The sequence below is a fragment of the Fringilla coelebs genome, assembly GCF_963513975.1.
Source record: "Fringilla coelebs genome assembly, chromosome: 3".
Classification (NCBI taxonomy): Eukaryota; Metazoa; Chordata; class Aves; order Passeriformes; family Fringillidae; genus Fringilla; species Fringilla coelebs.
In genome coordinates, this window is record NC_140030.1 from 34,201,710 (window position 1) to 34,221,538 (window position 19,829).

General features: G+C 45.3%; 1 protein-coding gene across 1 annotated transcript; it reads right to left on the bottom strand.

The window, feature by feature from the left end:
- Positions 1 to 12,319: 12,319 nt before the first annotated feature.
- Positions 12,320 to 19,049, bottom strand: TENT5A (terminal nucleotidyltransferase 5A). Its single transcript, XM_084202691.1, has 3 exons — positions 18,922 to 19,049; positions 18,207 to 18,714; positions 12,320 to 17,195 (listed from the first exon to the last, which is right to left on the bottom strand). Exons 2-3 carry the CDS (start codon positions 18,627 to 18,629, stop codon positions 16,416 to 16,418), a joined length of 1,203 nt encoding a protein of 400 aa, XP_084058817.1. The 5' UTR covers positions 18,630 to 18,714; positions 18,922 to 19,049; the 3' UTR covers positions 12,320 to 16,415.
- Between the last annotated feature and the right edge of the window lie 780 nt (positions 19,050 to 19,829).

Sequence of the window (19,829 nt, forward strand, 5' to 3'; positions counted from 1 at the left end):
GGAGGAAAGGGGCTTGTTATTCAGGTGTGCTGGGCAGCATGGGAAAAATTAGAAAACGACAAAAAATCATTCCAAGGCAGAAAAACAACAAAAAGTGCAAACTGTTGGAAAGGGGAGGAGGAATGGGAATTTATTGCACCATTTTGGAGGAGCTAATGGTCAGGACTAGATCTGGGATGTATCTAAGGAGCTACTTTTTAAAATAAAGGTGGTCAGTACAATACACACGAAGCAATGTAGAGCACATTGCAAAGCAATTTCAGTAGCAGGATACAATGTAGACAGGAAATCCCCTGTATCCATAGCTGTATGCATGAAGCAAATCAGCAATTCCGATATGCCAATTCTCACACTGGCATAGTTCAAAAGAACAAAAACCCAGACAAGAGTCACCGTGGGGTTATCAGTACAAGCCTCACGCCTGCAGTCTTCCCCAGAACTTGTCTCTCTTGCCCAATCCTCTGCTTTTAGATTTTGCATCATGTCTTTGTGTTCTCCTGGAGAAGAGGAGCTCAGGGTGGGAGGGGCTGCAGCCCTGCCCAGGTGCCCAGCCAGGCAGTGGTGGGCAGGCAGCTGCACACCGAGAGCCACACGGCGGGGGCAGCAGGAGACAAAAGTTCTGCAATAACACCTGATGTCACTTCTCCCATGACTTTTTCTCACCACCTTAAGCAAAAGGCCGGTACCCTGAACCAGCCTCTTTCAGATTCAGTGCTGAGACAGACCATGGGCTCCAGAAGTGCTGCAATTCCATAGGGCAGAGACCTGCTGGCTTGAAGTTCTCACTTTGCTGAACCTTTCTTTCTGCATCTGCTGCACAAACCTTTTAAAGAGAAATATTTTCACTCCTCACCTCCTGGGCAGGTCTTGATGAGATATACTGATCCCTTCCCCTCCCTGTACCCATCCTCAGCACACCTCGTTTCCTGCTGGTCTGAGATATGAAATGGTAATTATCTGACAGCTTTGGAACACGGTAGATCTCTGTCATGGTTTAACCCTGGTCAGCAACTCAGCCCCATGTAGCTGCTCACTCATTTTCCTTAGCTGGATTAGGGAGAAAACCCAAAGGGTAAAAATGAGAAAAATCATGAGTTGAGATAGAGACAGTTTAATAGGGAAAGTAAAAGCCATGCACTCAAGAAAAGCAAACCCAGGAATTCATTCCCATTGGAAGGCAAGTGTTCAACCACCCCAAGGAAAGCAGGGTTCCATCACACAAAACAGGGACTTGGGCAGACTAAAATTGTCACTCTGAACATTTTCCCCCTTCCTTCTTCCCCCAGCTTTATATGCTGAGCATGACACCATAGGGTGTAGAATGCTCCTTGGTCAGTTGGGGTCAAATGTCCTGGCTGTGTCACCTCCCAAACGTCTTGAGCACCCCCAGCATCCTCTCTGGTGGTGTGGGGTGAGAAGCAGAAAAGGCCTTGCTGTGCAAGCACTGCTCAGCAATAACAAAAACAACCCTGAGCTATCAATGCTGTTTTCAGCAGAAGTCCAAAACATAGTCCATATTGCCTACTCTGAAGAAAATCATCTCAGCCAAAGCCAGCACAATCTCCTTCTGCCTAGCCCTGGCAAGGCAGAGTGGGACATTTGCTTACAGCTGCCAGCCAGGAAAGGCAGAGGATTCCAAGGGCAAAAGACGTAACATGAACCAATTTTCTACCATTCAGCTTGAAGGGTTTGCAATAAGAAAATATGTTAGATATCTGTTTGCTCTGGCTGTGAGAGCACAGTCAGGAAGAGTTTAAGAACAGCTGATCCTGCATTTGGGCAGGGGGACATGGCAGAACATCCTTGCTGGCTCTTCCCACCCCATGAGAGTCTCATGTTCTTCAACAAGTGCAAGGTGCAGCACCTGGGTCCAGGCAACACCCAGTGTCAATACAAGCTGGAGGGTGGACAGATTAAGAACAGCCCTGCCAAGAAAGACATGGGAGTGCTGGTGGGTGAGAATCTGGACATGAGCCAGCATGGTGCACTTGCAGCCCAGAAAGCAAATTTTATCCTGGGCTGCATCAAAAGCAGCGTGGGCAGCAGGGCAAGGGAGGGGATTCTGGCCCTCTGCTCTGCTCTGCTCTGCTCTGCTCTGCTCTGGGGAGATTCCATCTGGAGTCTCTGGGGTCCCCAGTACAGGAAGAACCTTGACCTGCTGGATCTGGTTCAGAGGAGGGCCACCAAAGTGATTGGATGGCACCTCCCCTGTGAGGAAAGTCTGAGAGAATTGTGATTATTCAGCGTGGAGAAGAGAAGGTTTACAGTGACCTAATTGCAGCCTTCCAATTCCTGAAGGGAGCCTATAAGAAAGATGGAGATAAATATTTTACAAAGGCATGTAGTGACAGGACAAAGGGGAACAGCTTCAGACTAAGGGTAGGTTTAGAGTAGATTTTGGGAAGAAATTCTTTATTGAATTTCCAGTGGTGAGGCACTGGAACTGGTTGCCCAGAGAACTGTGGATGCCCCATCCCTGGAAGTGTATGAGGCCAGGTGGGATGGAGCATTGAGCCACCTGGTCAAGTGAAAAATGTCCCCACTTATGGCAGGGGGGTTGTAATGAGATGATCTTTTGGGTCCCTTCCAACACAGGCCATTCCATGATCCTTTGACTCTATGATTTTCTCTGCTAAGGGGATCACATGGACTGACAGCTTTAGAGTTGCACACTGAGCACCCCCAGATGCAGAACAGATGACATAAAGGCCCTTTGCTGCTTTACCTCCCCACCACCCTGCTGCACTCCAGCAGATTCCCAACAACTGGCTGTGACCCCTGGGAGGAGCTGGGCTATCCAACAGTCATGCTAGGTACTTCCAGGCACTTTCAGGGTTTGATGTGGTTTCTGCACACTCCCCACATCACATGGCTTATCAGTGGGAAAAAAACCTGGTCCACAGCAGGTCTGCAGCATCATGAGGGAGGGGGCCAAAATCTTTGCCACTTCTTTGGTAACGCTTCCACAGACACAATGATTTCTTGCTAAAAATCCTGATGTGGTCTTTGTGACAGCAGACATCTTTTGTGGATCATTGCCAAAACTCAGAGGCCTGTAAAGCAAGCTGGGAAGTGTCTGCTGGGGAAAGAAATCCCCCCTGCCTTCCATGAGAAGTTAATAAATGTCAGAGAAAAAAATCTGAAGACATAATAATGGCTGTGAGGATAAACTTTCTCTTACAGCAGCAGTGCCAGATTATTTATTGGAAGTATATTTTTCCTCTTTGAGGTTTGTTTGAGGGCTTTTCCCTTAAAAATAGATAAGCAAAGGTTTATGAATGAAAGACACATTGGGGAAAAAAATCAACTTGACACATGAAATTAAATTTCAGTGTCAAAACTCTAGGATTTAGCAGAGAAGGAAGAAAGGCATTTCATGCAGGCATCCTGCTGCAAAAAGGAAGCCCACTGGAGATTAATGAGGAAATAAATGGCAAGAACATATGAGGACTAAATAAGGAGGAAGCTTAGGCCATAAGGGATTAATGAGGAACATACACTTGCTCTAGCTTTGCCATCAGATGTATGAACTGAATTGTGCTTTATGGTTTTCAAGGTAAATTGAAAGTGACTGAAAGGCAAAGAAACTTTACAGTTTTCACTCATAGTCCTCCTGGGACTCTTCCCCTCAGAGGTGGGAAAGGCTGTATGTGCTAACTCTGCAGTTTTTGGTGATGGGCAGAGGAAGTCTCTCTACAGAAAGCTTTGTTAGCACATGCTTCCTTCTTTTGACCACGAAACAACCAGTGAAAAGCCTTGGTTTTGCATAGGAGTCACTGAACTGCAGCTGAATAGGCCTTAGCTAAGTTGCTCTTTAAATCCTTTAATTAAAAGCAGAAACAAAAGTCTTAAAAGCCATAATCCAATCTTTATATTCTTACTGCCACATGTGTGCATACATATACAAATGCACTTGCTGTCAGAAAAATTTGCTATTTCAAACTAAATTTTGCCCACAACTTGAGATAAATATTTAGACTACAAAATGTCATAAGAATTAATATAATTATAGTTTGAAAATCACAATTTTTATTTCTGCATTGACTTTTTTAAAATAGCATAAGAAGCATAATTTAAAATAATAAAATAAATTACAATAAAATTATCTGTTCTCTTTAAGATGTAATAAAATGTCTCAAATGAAGCTAAGAAAGACAAAATTAATTGTTTAATTATCTTCAAATTCACTGTTTCAGTACCAATTTTCTGCATCTTCTATCCCTCCTATTAATTTTCATTTCAATGCTAACCTAAGCTTTTTTCTGTCCCCATCTGCCTTCTGAGGTTTTGTCCCAGAGCCAAATAGTGCTGTTCTGATTGAGCTCTGTATTCACTCACCATCTCCTCCCCTGACATGGGTCAGCCACAACCAGGGCTGCTCCCCATGGTGTCTGAGACCCTCAGTTCTGCATCATGGCAGCCCACCACCATTTCCCTTGCCCTCTTTCCCTGCATGCCAGGGGGTGATCTGTTTTATTTCAAGTCCCTAACAGGGTGAAAAGATGTGAGAAGGTGTGTTTGAATTGCTCTGGTCACTATATCCAAAATCACAACAGCCTGAGAGAAACATGACCTGCCATGGGGGCAGCTGCTGGAGTGCTGTGTGGGCCACAAATGACACTGGAGTCTCTTGGATGTTCAGAATAAGAAAAGGCTTGCCTGAAAACCCTGGCCAGCTGGGATCCCATTATGAGCAGTGTAGGAAATCCCATGTCCTGGATTCCCCTCAAGTAACACATTGTTTCTTCCTACAGCTCCATCAAAATCCAGCTCTTCTTAGTAAAAAGAAAATTGGCAGAATCCAGATCTATTGAAAAAAGGATTTCAGAAGTCACTTTTCCCCTGGTTCACGTCCAACAAATTAGCTGTACACCGTGGCTACTGCACAGGTCAAGGCCAACTGTGTGGTGATCCTTTACCTGACCACACTCATTCCAAGCTCTTCTTGCCAGCACCCTGCAAGGGCTGTGGAAGCTGAGGATGGATTCTGCCCACAAAGCTCTGGGGTGATGAGAAGAACAAAATAGTAAATTGTACAGAATTGCAAGCCTCCTTCAAATTCAAGGGAACGGGGCAGAAGGCTTTCATCAGCCCCTGTGATTTTTGCTCTCATCTGTCCAAAGAAGAGAGCAGAAATGACAATTCCTCCTACTATGTCGGGAGTCTGAGCCATGAGCTGTCCCTGGTCTTTGGGAAAGTCAGCTTGGACCAGTAAGAGAAGGATATTCTCTATAGTAGACTGGCTCTGATTAGTGAAGCAGCTGCTTCCCAAAAAGTCAGTGGAATTTTTGTTTAGATTTGCCAATTTTTGCTTTTACTATGTTTAGGAAAAGCTGGATCAAAAATTATTAGTGCAAAATAAATAGGTCTTAGCCTAACCTTTCCAGACAAGAATGTCTCTGTCTGTTGCACAACTAAAATGAGCCATATTTGAAATACTTTTTCAAAAGAAATGGTTGTCCTTCTGGTCTTTCTTGTCATGTTATTTGAATGATACTTAACAAATTGATTTGTTTAGAAATCCATATGCCTTTCAGAAAGTAAATACAGTTCATATTTGAATAAGTTCCTATATTTAATGCCACGCTTTCATGGAAAACGCCCACTAATGTTTATCAGAACATCAGAGGCATGAGCCAAACTTTTGGTAATGCATGGCATCAAACTTTGGGGTGGAAGGGGTGATTATATATTTAGAAATAGCTCCTATTAGCTAGCTCCTATTAGGCAGCTACTATAAGAGCTGGATGGAGGAGATTGCCCACAGGCTACCACTTCTCCCAGCTGGCAGCATGACACAGTGCAGTAGCCTGTCAGGGAGGCAGGACAGGAACTCAGGGAGTTCTAGCCCCAAGTCTGAATTTCTTGCCTTTTGTGGGTTCAAGCCATATGTGGACTCACCTAATTTGTGATGGGTGTTTTACAGCTGAAATATAAACCCTGAAAACAGGGAATGATGATGAAAACACAGACTACACCATGACCACAGTCCACAGCTCTTGTGGGAGCTGCCATAGTCACAGACGTACAGCTGAGTTGCAAATATTTTATTGAATTACAGAAAGAACTGTTATTAGGTTCCCCTTCTCTTCACCTCATTATATGCAATGGTCTTCCATCACTAAACTTTCTTTCTAGCAACTTTTGCCCATAAATGGCTTAACACTTCAAAATTTTCCAAACTCTGCAATTTGATATATTCAGGAAGCAATATGCATTCAGGGAAACTGTGTGTCCCAGGATAATGATTCTCTTCAATCAGTTTAAGCCTGGGACATTGTATATTTATGACAGTGAGTATTATGGGGATGTGGATTCACCAGCTGACTGGTGCAGGCAGCCCTGCAAAGTGATCAATCTTTACTTGTTAAGGAAATTCCTGTACCCTCATGCATTTGTCTGGTGGCCAGCCTAAAAGAAAAAAAAATGGTATCAGCTTTACAGAAATAAAAAGCAATAAGCCCAGTCAGGACATCCACACATTTGGGGGAAGCTCAGTTTCAAGACATTCCAATTGTGGGCTCAGTTTCTCCAGCAGGTTTGCTGGTTGTGGCTCTGCAGTCATTTAATATTCCTGCACACTACTCCACAGTGGTTTCATTTCACCTCCTGAAGTAATTGAAACTCAAGATGGAGGGAAGAGAAATGCACCTGTGTCTGCATTGACTATAGAACTGATTTCAGGTCTCTGACAAAAACATATCACATCGAGTACACAGCCTTTTAAAAGAACAACTGAGTTCAGTTATTCATGAAGGCAAGCTGAGATTATGACATGACAGACTTAGCAGGTGAACAAATTTACAGAATTCCACAATATTTAATGAAAATTGCTTCTTTGGGAACAATTTTTGCAGGTTATATTCCATTTCTTAAAAAAGCAAGAGCCTGCCTTAAAAAAATGAGTTGACTTACTGCGAGACAGCTAAAAAATAGGCTCATTGAAATCTCCACGCAGAGAAGCTCTAAGGGACAGCACCTGCTCAGGGGTGTTTGCACAGTGCCTGGTACAGTGGGTCCTAACCTGGTCATGCCCTTTGATTGTTACTGCAGAACAAACAGTCGACAACAAAGAAGTAGCAAGTAATGCCCAGGTCAAGCTCAGCTACCAAATCTGTGTTGTATGTTCCCCACATGCCTCCTCAAGCACTGAGGGAGCTGCTACTGCTGCATACAAAAGACTGGCTAAAGCCAAAGGAAAAGTCTTTTGACCCCACAGCTTCTGCCTAGGTGTCTGATGCATTGGCTGGAATTTCATCAGACACTTCCTGTCACTCATGGATGCTCCCACTGCTGTGGGAGAGCATTTCTGTGATGATGATAACTCTTTATCCCACAGGGAAGACTATAATGAAAATGTCTTGACGCCAAAGATGGAGCTTTTAGCAGTGAACAATATCTGCTGGGTACCTTTCTGCTATAGAGAATAGCCTCTGAGCAGTCAAAGAGCGGAGTTTAAAGAGCACTTCCATGTGCATTGCTCAATCACATGCACCCATGATAACTAAAATGCAAGTGATGCAACAGGTGATCTGTGGGAAACATGTCTACCCACAAAACTCCACAAAACAAATGTATCAAGTTCAGCATTGAGCCCATACTGTGTGTGCATTTCTCAGAAACACTGGTGCCTACCAGAACTGGAAGTTGTTTTTTCTCTCTTCTTGGTGGATTACCTTTGGGATGGCCATCAGTGCAGCTCTGCAGAGTCTCTGCTGCCAAATGCATTGTCTTCATAAGAGCAACAGGAATAGCCTGATGCAAAGTAGATGCTGTAATCATCAGATACAGATATTCTTCCTGGGGGCAGAGAATGGCACGTGGCAAGCTGTGTCTGTAAGCTCCTGGTGAAAAATCTGGGGCTGACTGGGTTTAGGCTTGGAGGAAAACTGATTAGTTTCAAGTTCTTGGAACTTCTATGACTTCTTGAAGTGTAGCATGTGTAAAGAGCTATGATGGCTGCAGCAAAGGAGATGCTGCTTCCAAACCATCAAGCACACAGCACAAATCCCTCTATGTGACCCCACAATGGTCCATGACTTCAGCAAAAACAGGCAGGAATGGTTTGCCAGACTAGAACATACTGCCTTAAATATTTGACATTTTTGGTGACAGAGGGTTGGGAAGAAATGAAAAGCATGTCAGAAAGTTCCATCTACAGAAGATGCACTATTCAATTTTATGGTTCCATAAAAAATGCAAAAGAACTGTTCACAGCTGCTGAGAAGGAAGCCCAAACTCTTGGTTTCGCTTCTGCCACTGGCTGACATTTATGCGGTTTTACTTATAAACAGCGCTTACATAAATCAGTCAAGTCATAGTTTGCATCACTCTTGCAAAGCAGACCCCAGTCATGTATTTGTTGCTTCCCAAACAACAAAGACTGAGGTGAGGAATGAGATATGCAAACCTGTCTTCAGTGGGTAATTTAACCCAAATCTAAGTGCCTGGTTTGCAAAGTGTATAAACAGCCTGCTGAAACCCAAACAATACAGTCAGGGAAGTATTTTATACTGAGAAAGAGCTTCTCTTACTAGTTTGCATGCTGACATTTTAATAAGTGCCTTGTAGTGCATTTTCCCCCTGATTTAACCATAATTGTTGTTTTACTAAATTTTGAATTAATTTAACTGTTATTCTGCACTTCTTGAGAAGTTCAAGTAATTGAACAAGGCTGTATGAATAATTCCCCTGTCATGAAGAACTGCTAGTGGACAGCTTGGCTTCAAATATTTCTGAAGAGCATTTCACAAGATAGCCAGGACACGTGGTTGCACAGAGATATTCCACTCCCCTTGCTGAACCTCCCCTAATGACCCATCTAGCACCCACCTTACATCAGTGGGTCTCGAACACCAGAGACCAGCAGAATTACTGACAGTCTGAAGAGAAGCATGTGGTGCTGGTCCCTCCTTCTTCTGCAAAAATCAGGATGAGAAGGCAGCAGAAAAGTAAGCAGAGAACAGCAATGCAGAAGTGAAACTGTGAGAAACTGCTCAAGGACAAAAGACTAAAAAGCAAAAGGACCATGGCTTTGTATTTTCCTCAAAGTGTTAGTTAAATTAAGATAGGTTGTGATTACAGAAAGGTTTCCTGGCAATTACTGTTCCACATCAGAATGTACTGCAGGAACTCCACAGGTGTCTTAGATTGAGGAAATAAGCCAAGAAAGGGAGTCACGGTTAAAACAACGGCCATGCACTTACTGCAGACATGTGAATCCTCTTCAAGCACACATTTACTAAGGAACACATTCCCCAAGAGAAAACTATCACAGAGCCATGTACATCTCCCTCAGGAATACCTGTCTTCCTGCTCCAGGCACCCCTCATCACCTGCATAGAGGTGACCACATACACACACAGACAAAGATGAGCTGGATGTTTCCAAAGCACATTCATTGTCTACTGTCTTCAGCTGTGACTTTACAGGGGACACTGTTCTACAGCCCCCAAGGGAGGAACTCCAGAGAAGAGACTCTGTTTAGGTTGGATACAAAAGAGTTCCATTTTTTAAAACTGCTGGCTGTTCTGGATGTCTCCATTTTCAAGAAGAAAATTTAACTAAGGAGAGTTGTTCACTCAGAAAACATTTTCATCTCTAAGTCCAACAGAAAGAAAAGTGTGTTTAAGAACAATGTCCTCTTAAAAACAACAATTTATGCCCTCAAAGCCATTATGGGAATCTAAGGAATATTTTCACTATGGGGAATATTCATGTTGTGTGCCCAATATTTAGGTGTGTATTTAGGACATAGCTGTTTAGCTGTTTTTCTCAAACAATGCAAAAAAGAAAATTTTCTGGCAAGTACACCCTGGTGCAACAGCCACATAAAATAGTGAAATTTTGTATCCTCAAAACACACTCTCTGGATAGCCTAAAGCTATGTAAGTATGTAAGAATCTGTTCATGATGGTGTATCAGGCTTTTGAAGAGTGAATATTTCTTCTCTAATGTACAGATTTTGATTTTGTGCTCTTGATCCTTGTGCAGACTAGAGCACCACTGCAGACATCCTGACACACATCTATAGATATTCAGGGCATTGCTGCAAAACTACACCAGCTCCAATGCAACAGCCTATAGCTGTGCTTTACCTAAGTTCATATAGCCACATGCACTGAATTTTACTAAAAACACATAAATAAAAGGGAGGAGGTTGCTTGGTGGCAGCTTCAGGAAGGCATGACTAGATCCACACAAACATTTGGGGAAAAGGTGCATACAACTTCTACAAAACTCTCTGCAGAGGTTTCACAGGCAAGAGGAAATGGCCTCAAGCTGCACCAGGGGAGGTTTAGGTTGGATATTAGGAAGCAATTCCTTCAGCAAAAAAGTTGTCAAGCATTGGAACACACTGCCCTAGGAAGCATGGTGGAGTCACCGTCTCTGGAGATATTTAAAGATAAGCAGATGTAGTACTTAGGGACATGATTTCATGGTGGACTTGGTGGTGACGGGTAAATGGTTGGACTTGATGATCTTAAAGGTTTTTCCAACCTAAATAATTCTATAAAAACTAGAAACACAGTTTCATTCCTGAGTAAAGAGGTTCTGCGTAATTTTTTTTATGGCAATAAAATAAATATGTGCTGCTGCAGCCAAGGAAAACCGCAGACTGTAACTTATCTTGATAAGTGACAGCTTCTCTGATCTCACTTATTTTAGCATGGTGAGCAGAAGTTAAAGACTTGAGCTATTTCTCCTCTCCTACTGTAACCTATCAGTGTGCCCTCCAGCTTTCCATGGTGCTGCTGTTCAGGTGATTTCCACTGTCCCACTTTGCTTTTGCCCTCCCTCCTCTTCAGTACTGACTGCTTCCTCCCTCCAGAAAATCACAACATCCTAAAGTGAGCATTCAGTTGGCTGTGTCTGCATCACACTCCTCCTCAGTTTGGGAAAGAGGACTCAGAATGCTCCACTACGCTGGCTCTCCAAAAACTCCCCCCAAATTTAAGCAGAGAAATGGGAATTAACTCACTCCCAAGTGTAAGAGCATCCATCTGGGCTTTGATTTTGAGATACAAGCAAAGGCATTTAGATTTAGATGATTTCCAGTCCCCCAATTTTCATCTGTGTCTTTGGGTTGCTCCCTTTGTCAAACTGCCTGAATATTCCCTAACTGAGCAAGTTAACCAGAAGGAAGGGGTAGGCCACATGCCCCTCCCTTTTCTGGCAGTAACATGGGAGGAAAGACGATGCTGTACGGGCAGGGATGCTGAGTGCATTTCCCCCTCCTGGCCTGGCTGATTTCAAAAGTGGTACTATGCAGAAAGCACCTGGCATTCAGCAAGGGGGCTGCTTCTATGCCTGGAAAAAGGAGCAATCCCACCACTGACTTGTTTGGTTGTTTTGTTTTTTTTGCAGAGGAATACAGGTTCACTCATCATTATAATAAGCATATTCACACTCCCACTGAGCCAGTTTGAGACTTCCAAGACCAGCACAGTATATGAATGAGCCTAGTAAGAGCTACATACTGCAGACTCTTAGCCAATATTTTTCAAATTTGGGTCAGTCTGAGGCACCATGGCTGAAAAAGTATTGCCACGAGCATTGCAAATTAATATTTTATATCCCCTTGAAGTGCTTTTTGAGGAAATTAGCCTTCATTACTGAGGCATCTCTCCTGTAAACATAGAAAACAGAAAATACCTCTGCTGACAAGGGCAGCATTGTAGGGCAGGGAAGAAGAGTAAACATTGAATCTGCAGGAAGAAGCGGCCCGATTCAGCAGCTGAATCCATCAGGCATGTGCATCCCTTCTCCCCAGCAGCACCCCAAGCTTCAGGGACCTGCAGCACGCCACCACACAGCTGGCACCACCTTTACACCCGGGCAGCAGCACACCATTGCCCCCCGGACCCAGCAGAATGGCAAGGTGGAGACATCAGCCCCTACCAAACACAGCCCAAGGACACCAGGACCCCACACCCCTGCCAGCACGGTGGTTTGTGGTGCCCTGATCACAGCCACATCACAAATGCCCGGTCCCGTGACCCTGCAGGGCAGCGAGGGCGTGGGGCTGCCATGGCGCTTTTCCTTTTCGTGTTTCAGACCATTTGCACGGCCCAACCGGTGCTGGAGTGCGTATTTTTGGCAGCGGATGGGGAGGTTCCTCTGCAGCTGAGTAGAGCCAGCCAAACCCAGCTGGCACGAGGCAGGGCTTTTCAAAATGTTCTGTGCTCCAATCGGAAAGCAGCCGAACGCTACTCTTCTCAGAAAAGTGCTGCCCTTGTCCTCTTTTAATGAAAGCGAACTTGGTATTCAGTAGGAGCAGGCCAGAGCTATTTCAGACATGGAAGACAGCAGACACAAATCAATAGAAAAAAATAACTTCTTTTTATTTACAAAAAAATCCAAATATTGGATGCTGTAAACAAAATTCACAATCTGTTCCCTCTAGAGTCTGTTTTCCATCAGCTCTTTTTCTGTCTGTGACCAAGCCTATAGTCAAAATGTTCCAAAAGAGCAATCCAAGGAGCAGTTTGCTGCAACAGGATGCCTTGCAGAAGGCAACAGTTGTAAGGAAATTTGAGGGAAAGCAAATCTGCACAGACTCCTACAGACTGCAGGAGCCTGCAGTGCCTTTAGCCAAGATGTCTTGAAATTTGCAGGCCATTTTTTTTTTACTATTTATTTTGTTAGCAAACCACTATTACAACAGCAAAACAGTACACTGATTTTCTTTCTTGCAAGGGAAATTCCCTGCATAAAGAAAACCATACAAAAGAATATATTCAAATAGGAGCTGAATATGCAAATACAATTTTTCCTTTCCTGTGCAGTTTTATCTAACACACTTCATTTTCTCAATTAAAAAAAGCGCCTTTTTTGAACCGGTAGGAGCTTCTGATGTGATGCAAACCAAGCATTTAGTAAGAGCTGTTTAGAGGATTTGTGTGAAGGCCTTTGTGCAAGATAAAAAATATTTTAAGTGCAATACGAGAAACTAGAAAAATATCATCTTTTTGGTCTTCTAATTGCCCTTCTATTTTTAGGAGAAATGTTCTTGCGATTGAGAGGACAGCTACGTCTAAGAAAAACAAAAAACAAGAAAAATCCCATTTAAAAGCTCTTGGTTGTTTCACGATCATTACATTTAACCAAGCTTAGCAGGAAATTCAGCGGTGGCACAAACAGTTTTAATGTAATCAGGTCAATGTCTTTAATCAGTTCAGCTCTTTAAAAGGGGCACTGTCTTCTGTAGCACAAGCTCTAACCTTACGGCTGATTGGATGGGACAGATCAAGTCTACAAAGCAAGAACACGGTTATTAACTTTAAAAGTACCAGTGTGCTGAAGAGGAGGGGAAAAAACAGTTAAAAAGAAGTCACTTTATGGAGGGAAAGGTGTGCAAACCACAGAAATAAACCAGCTTTGAAAAGGGGTTCTTATTTTACTCTTGGCCTGAACTCATGCCTTCTTCCCACCTCTAACACCAGGCACATTTTAAGCCACCAGTCACAAATAAAACAAAGCTCCACCAGTTCCACCACTACATCATTAACATATGCAAAACAGATCTGGAATACCTATATAATATATATAAAAACATATTATATATGTATCAAAATGCAAATGCCAAAAGGTGCAGTTTAGCTCAGAGCCCTGCTGTATGCACTACAAGGTAACTAGCTGCTGTCAATCAAAAAAAAGACCCAACCCACAATTAGATTCTAGCTGAGAGGAAGTAATTCAAAACTTTCTTTCAAGCAACGTCAAAATTAAAGGGTCCTTCAAAGGAAAAACAGCACTGCATCATGTATTATCAGCATTCTGTGGTTGTGGCACCGCTATAGATTCTCAAACCCTTTTAAAGAGAGGATGAGTCATTTATTTGCCACAAATAGTTGTGGGAGAGAAGACATACCACATTACCAGCTGATCCTATTTCCCCAGCCCTGCCCTTGCTTCCGCTAGCAAGCCAGGAGCAGGAGGCACGGGGAGCCAGGAGCACCCAGCCCGGAGCCTCCAGGGGCTGGAGGCTGGGAACCTCCCTGGGACCAGAAGCCAGCACCAAAGGAAGGGAAGGTGGGGACAAGGTCTGCGCGTCAGTGCTAGCAATGGCAACGGACCAGCTTTTAAGTTTTCTGAAGGACTCGCAGGGAAGGTGCTTCAGTAAACAAATCGGGTTCCTATTAAAGTGCCTGCAGAGTGAAAAGTACAAAGCACGACAAAAATAGATGTACCTTACTCGCTCCATAGGGAAAATACACTGCCAGGACACGAGTCCTCTCCCCTCTCTCTGCCCCTGACTCCAACGCCAGACCGTGCCTGTGACCAGGCAGGGCACAGACAGATTTCCTTCAAAAGCCTGAATTCCCTTTTTTTTTTCCTCCCCCCTCAGAAAGAAAAAGCAAACTATCAGAGTCAAGTGTCACTTAGTCATTAGGTTTTCAAAGCACAACAAAGAATTTAACACCTTCAGAGATGGCTCTGAAGTGAAAACAGCAGCGGAGGAGGTTGGTTTTTTTCCCCCCTGCTGGTCTTTCGGGAGAGGAAATGAAAGTGAATAGCTATTGTTCCAATGTAAAGTGATTCCATTTAAATAAAGTACAGTACTAAAATTGTAAATGCAGTGTGACAACCAGATCAAAGATGTTTAATATTTGCATAAAAATATATATATATATATATATATAATATATATATAAAATATAATTTTCAGCAATCGTGCAACACTCTTAAAAAGGGTTCATTTCACATTTGCTAAATTCTAGTGGTCCTGGAATGCATAATGCATTCTATTAAAAATACTCCTTTAAATATTAACAATTAGTGTTCAAATTACCAACTAATACAATATTCTTTAGCTGTCAGGGGGTTTAAATAAACCTATCTTTGATCCACGTTCCACTGAAATTACACATCATGGAGGTATGCAGTCACAACATTAGTGGGTTAAATGTCAAAATGGCATTACAGTACAAAACAGTTAAAAAAATCAGCTAGTCATATGTTTCTCCATCTGTGGAATTATTATGGCTCACAAGCAACCCACTGAATTACTGTAATCCTTGTTCTTGCAACCAAAGACATTATCTGAATCCCACCTTAATCCTGACTGGTTCATTTACTCCAAATTTCTCAGGTGTGGGTTAAAATTTCACTGCAAAGTGCCCACTGTCCTATGACATCCTGTTGCAAACTGGAAAACAAGTAGTACTTTATTTAAACATTCCTTAATTGCTACATTTTCCTAGACCACATTAATATATATTGTGTGTGTATATATATAGATATACACCAATAACATGTACATATATACACACACAAACATATATACACACATACACACACGTACCTAGGATAATAGCACACCGACAAAACATTAACTCTATACAGGTATTTGCCAAGAAAAAAAAAAAATAGGGCATTTCCTCCACCACTTATTCACAAGCTTATGGGTTGGTTTGCTTTTTTTTATCCTTGTGTCCCTGATAAAACAAAATGCATGGTTAAACCACAAAACTATATTTTTTTTTCTCACTTCAAATTTTATGAAGGCATCAGGCACTTTTGATTACTATTGGTGTGTACAAATATAGGAACATCTCCTTTTACATATATATATATTTATATATATATATATATATATATATATATACTCTACTGTATCTTCTTTGCTTGGATAACTTTTTTGTGAAATCTTTGGTCCTTAAGTATATACTTCTTGCCACAGCTGGTTTTCCAGCATTCTCACATTTTTAAAATGTGAGGCATGCACACAGCTGGAAATAATGGACTTTGTCATCGTACGTGTTTCTGTTTCTGTAACTGTACCAATCCACTACTGTTCATTTGGAGCAAGCTGTTTCTGGTAAAGCATTCTAGTCAAGCAAGCTATACATTCTACATGGTCAATCCATAGACGGCACTTGCTGCAAGCCCCAAATGCAGTAATTCCAATATACAACTTTATTCAGCTTATCTCTGCTTTATGCCTCTAACTTTTAACTCCTGAATATATATAGAACTGTTTTTTGTGAAGTTTTTTTCTTTTGTTGATTTTTTTTTGTTTTGTTTCTTTCATATTCTCCCTTTTGCAGATCCCATTCTAGAGTAAGAATAAAAATAAAAGAAAATAAGGCTTTCCCACCTTCTCTATGCCAAAGCTATGGGAGCAGATATTGCCAACCCATATTGTCATCAAGCATTCCTCCCTCACTTATTTCAGGGGAAGCTGGTTGCTTTTAATGACAGGCCTCTTGTGCTCTGGGGTAGGATCCAATTATTTTGGGGTTCTTTCTTGATCATGCTCCCATTAATTATTAGAAGAATCACAAGCTTGTCCCAAGCTCGAAAACTAGAGCAGATCATCATTGCACAAAACACCCCATTTCAGAGGGACCCGTCGCCCCTTCCTACATCTTAGAAAAAGTTCTCTCCACGGGGTCTACTAATTTCAGTTCTTAATTACAGGGCAGCCAAGTAGAGTATGTGTGCTGCTGGCAAGGGAACACCGTCTGAACCTGGGCAATATAGTAATTGCTGAAGTTGGCATCTGCTACGTATGGGGCTGGCTGGTAATAGCAGGTGACATTGGCCACGTTGGGGATGATATTTTGCTCGGCTAGGACCCGGATGGCCAGCATGGTGATCAGATTCAGAGTCTGTCTCCTCTCATGTCCCATCAGGCACACTGTGCTCTCATTCACCACACCGTGAAGGGTCATGAGATAGTCATACTTGCGGTCTTCTAATCCCACAAAGTGGTTCTGCAAGTAGGACTCCAGCTTTCTCTGCTGTTCGCCAATGTCTGAGAAGTCAATGAAAAACCTCGAACACATGTATCTCTGCAGGGATTTAATCTCAGATTCAGAGGCTGCCCTAAAGCCCCTTACCAAAAGGTTGCAGTACTTCAGAAGACCACCTCCTCTGATTTCTTCTGGGTTTCTGGTGGCAATTATCTTGTTGCAGAGGTGATCAAAGGCTTCCTGGAAATCCCCATAAACGCTCTCGCCAATGATAGTTGGGTGAAAAGTTTCTGTCATCGGATTCTCTGAGCACTCATAAAAAAGCAGCAGGGAGTCCAGCTTGATTTGAAAGGAATCGACACTGAATTCAAACTGCCGCCTCAGAGAGTCCACAAATTTCAGCTCCACATTTTTGCCACTGTTGTTGGACAGGGAGATAAGACTCCATCGATCTGAATCATTGCATACTTTTACCATTTTCTGCACATAAGCCTCCTGTAATCAGAAAGACAAAATGAGCAAATCAAGACAAAGATCCAATAAATTTCTCCTTCGCTGCATCTGCTCACCCCTCCCAAGCCCCCCCCCCCCCCCCACATTTGCATTTCATAAAAGATTTCATGGAGCCTGCAGATACAAACCACAGAGTAAGTGCTTCATGTGAGAGCTCAAAATGCTGTCACTGCAAGGGTATGACAGGGGAGGGTGTTCTGCTGGGACTGTGTCGTGCAAGGGAAGCATACAGCAACAATCCTTCGTTCAGTCACTTCTAAATACATCTACAGACTAAGTCCATAGCACATCTGCCAAATATGCCTGCACCCATATGCAGAAGGCCACTACTACAATTTAAAAAGAAATCTTATTTATTGGTTTTCACTTATCTCTCTACTTCCCAAAGAACAAGTTAGTAAATGTTCATTCCCCCCAATCCTACCAGTGCAGGTTCCATAAATCAGTCCCATATTAAAAAAAATAAATCCCTCTAAAAATCTGGAAGGATTTGGATTCAGCCTCATCAACTCAAACGAAGTGTCTTCTAGAGGAGGGAATATGCCTCCCCACTGGGGCACTTAGCACAGCTGGAAGCATGCCTTGCAGAAGGGGTTTCTTTCTTGCAGATGTTAAATCCATCTACGCTCCCCGTGCACCCGGGAACCGGGGCCGGCACACCGAGCTGCCGCCGAGCCGGGCTGGGCTGGGAGAGAGAGGTGTGCAGCGCCTGGCACACGCCCCAGGTGAAACAACGCTCCCAGCAAATCAACCGGGAGGGAGAAAAAGCTAATTAATCCTGAAGAGCCCCGGTCAGGGCGCTTCGCTGTAAACTCCTCCTCGGTTTTAAGCGTGGGGTGAGTAAATCGCTCGGGGCTCCCGTGGGTCGCGGAGGTGTGGGGGGGACGTGCGTCCCTGAGCGCACCACTCCATCCCCGGGGGAAGGTGCCCACTCCCCGCAGGCAGGCGCTCGCACCTGCCCGCTCCGGGCGTCTGGGCAGAGGTCAGGTTTACCTTGAGTGTGAGAGGCGTGATCTTCTCCTTATTCACCCCCTCGGGTAAGAAATCCAAGAGGCAGTCCAAGACCACGTCCTTCACAGTCTGAAACTCGGCTTCTCCTTTGAGGTCGGCGCAGAAGATGAGGTCCAAGTCCTTGTAGCCCAGGCCGCTGTCCTGGTGGAGGACGTGGCTGGCGGCCGAGCCGTTCAGCCGCACGTCCCGCAGACCGATGCCCTTCTCTTCCAGCCGGCTCCGCACCACCTTGACGATCTGCCGAGGCTGCATGGCCAGCGTGGGGAAGTTACCGCGGCCGTGGATGGGGATGGTTTCGCTGAGGATGCGGTCCAGACGCTGCACTTGCTCCCAGCTCAGCACATTGCAGTGCGCGCTCTCGCCGCCGTCCGCGGAACTCCCGCCGGCCTTCTCATCGTCTGCCATGGTGAGCGGCCGCCGCCTCCCCGGGCTGGATCCAGGCACCGCTCCGGCTCCCCGCCGGCCCCCCGGGGCCTCTCTCTCTCCGCGCCTGGCAAAAGAGGAGGAAAAGCCAGCGGTCAGCAGCTGCGTGCACCCGGCGCCCGAGCTCCGCTCCCCTGCAGCCGTCCCTTTCAGCGGGGAAGCGGGGTGATACACCTACTGATCAGATGAAAAAATAATAATTAAAATGGGGGGTGGGGGGAGAAAAAGCCCCCCGGAGCCAGGTGGTGCTGCACGGTAAGGGAAGGTGCCCGACCTGCAGCGCCGCTGCTTGCGCCGCTCTCCGCGCTCCCGCCGGGGCAGAGGCCGCCCCGCGCCGACGGAGAGGCCGCCCCGCACCGCCCAAGAGGCCGCCCCGCTCGCTGCCGCCGCAGGCTGCCGCCGTCTCCGGAGCTTTCGTAGTTCTGGCCGGGAAAGGTCCCCAGTAGTTTTTATACGGGGTTTCTCCGCGCTTCCGGGGCTCCGAGTCACGGCGCCCGCGTCCCGCCCCCTCTATCTGCATGGCCGGCCTCGGCGGTGCCCCCGGCCCGCCCACACCCCGCGCACCCGCGGGCCGCCCTCCCGCCCGCCCCTCCGCAGCGCCCAGCGCGGCCGTCCCGCACCGCCCCGGGCTGGGAGAGCCGCGCAGCGCAGCGCAGCCTCCCCCGCACGGCTCCGGGGAGGCAACAAGTGCAGCAGCGCTCCCTGCCCCGAGCGGGGCGCGGCCCCTCCCGCTCCTGCCGTGCCTCGATGCGCGCCCAGGGGCACCCAGCTACGCGCTGCCATTCATTACCGGTATTTTTTTCCTCTGCCTTTTTACACCCCTCCCGCCCCCAGTACCCCCCCGCCCCCCGCCATTCCCGGTCATCCCAGGCTCAGCCAAACTTCATACCAGAGCGACAGAATTTGGCAAGAGCCCCTCTCCAAGCAGATGCCGAGGATCCCGGGCCGTGTGGTTTGCGCTGCTCGGCTCCTGACCGAGATTTCCAGAGCCGCCTGCGGCAGCGCAGCGGCATCACGCCGTGCCTGCCCGGCCCCGGCCCGGCCCCTTCCCCCGTGCCCGCCCGCCCTCCTCGCCGGCGACGGGAGGAAAAAGACATCTCGAAGACCATGGAGGAACCGGTGCCTTCCAGAGGAGTATCCTGCTTAGAGAGTACAACTTGGGTAACCGCGGAGCCGTAAAAA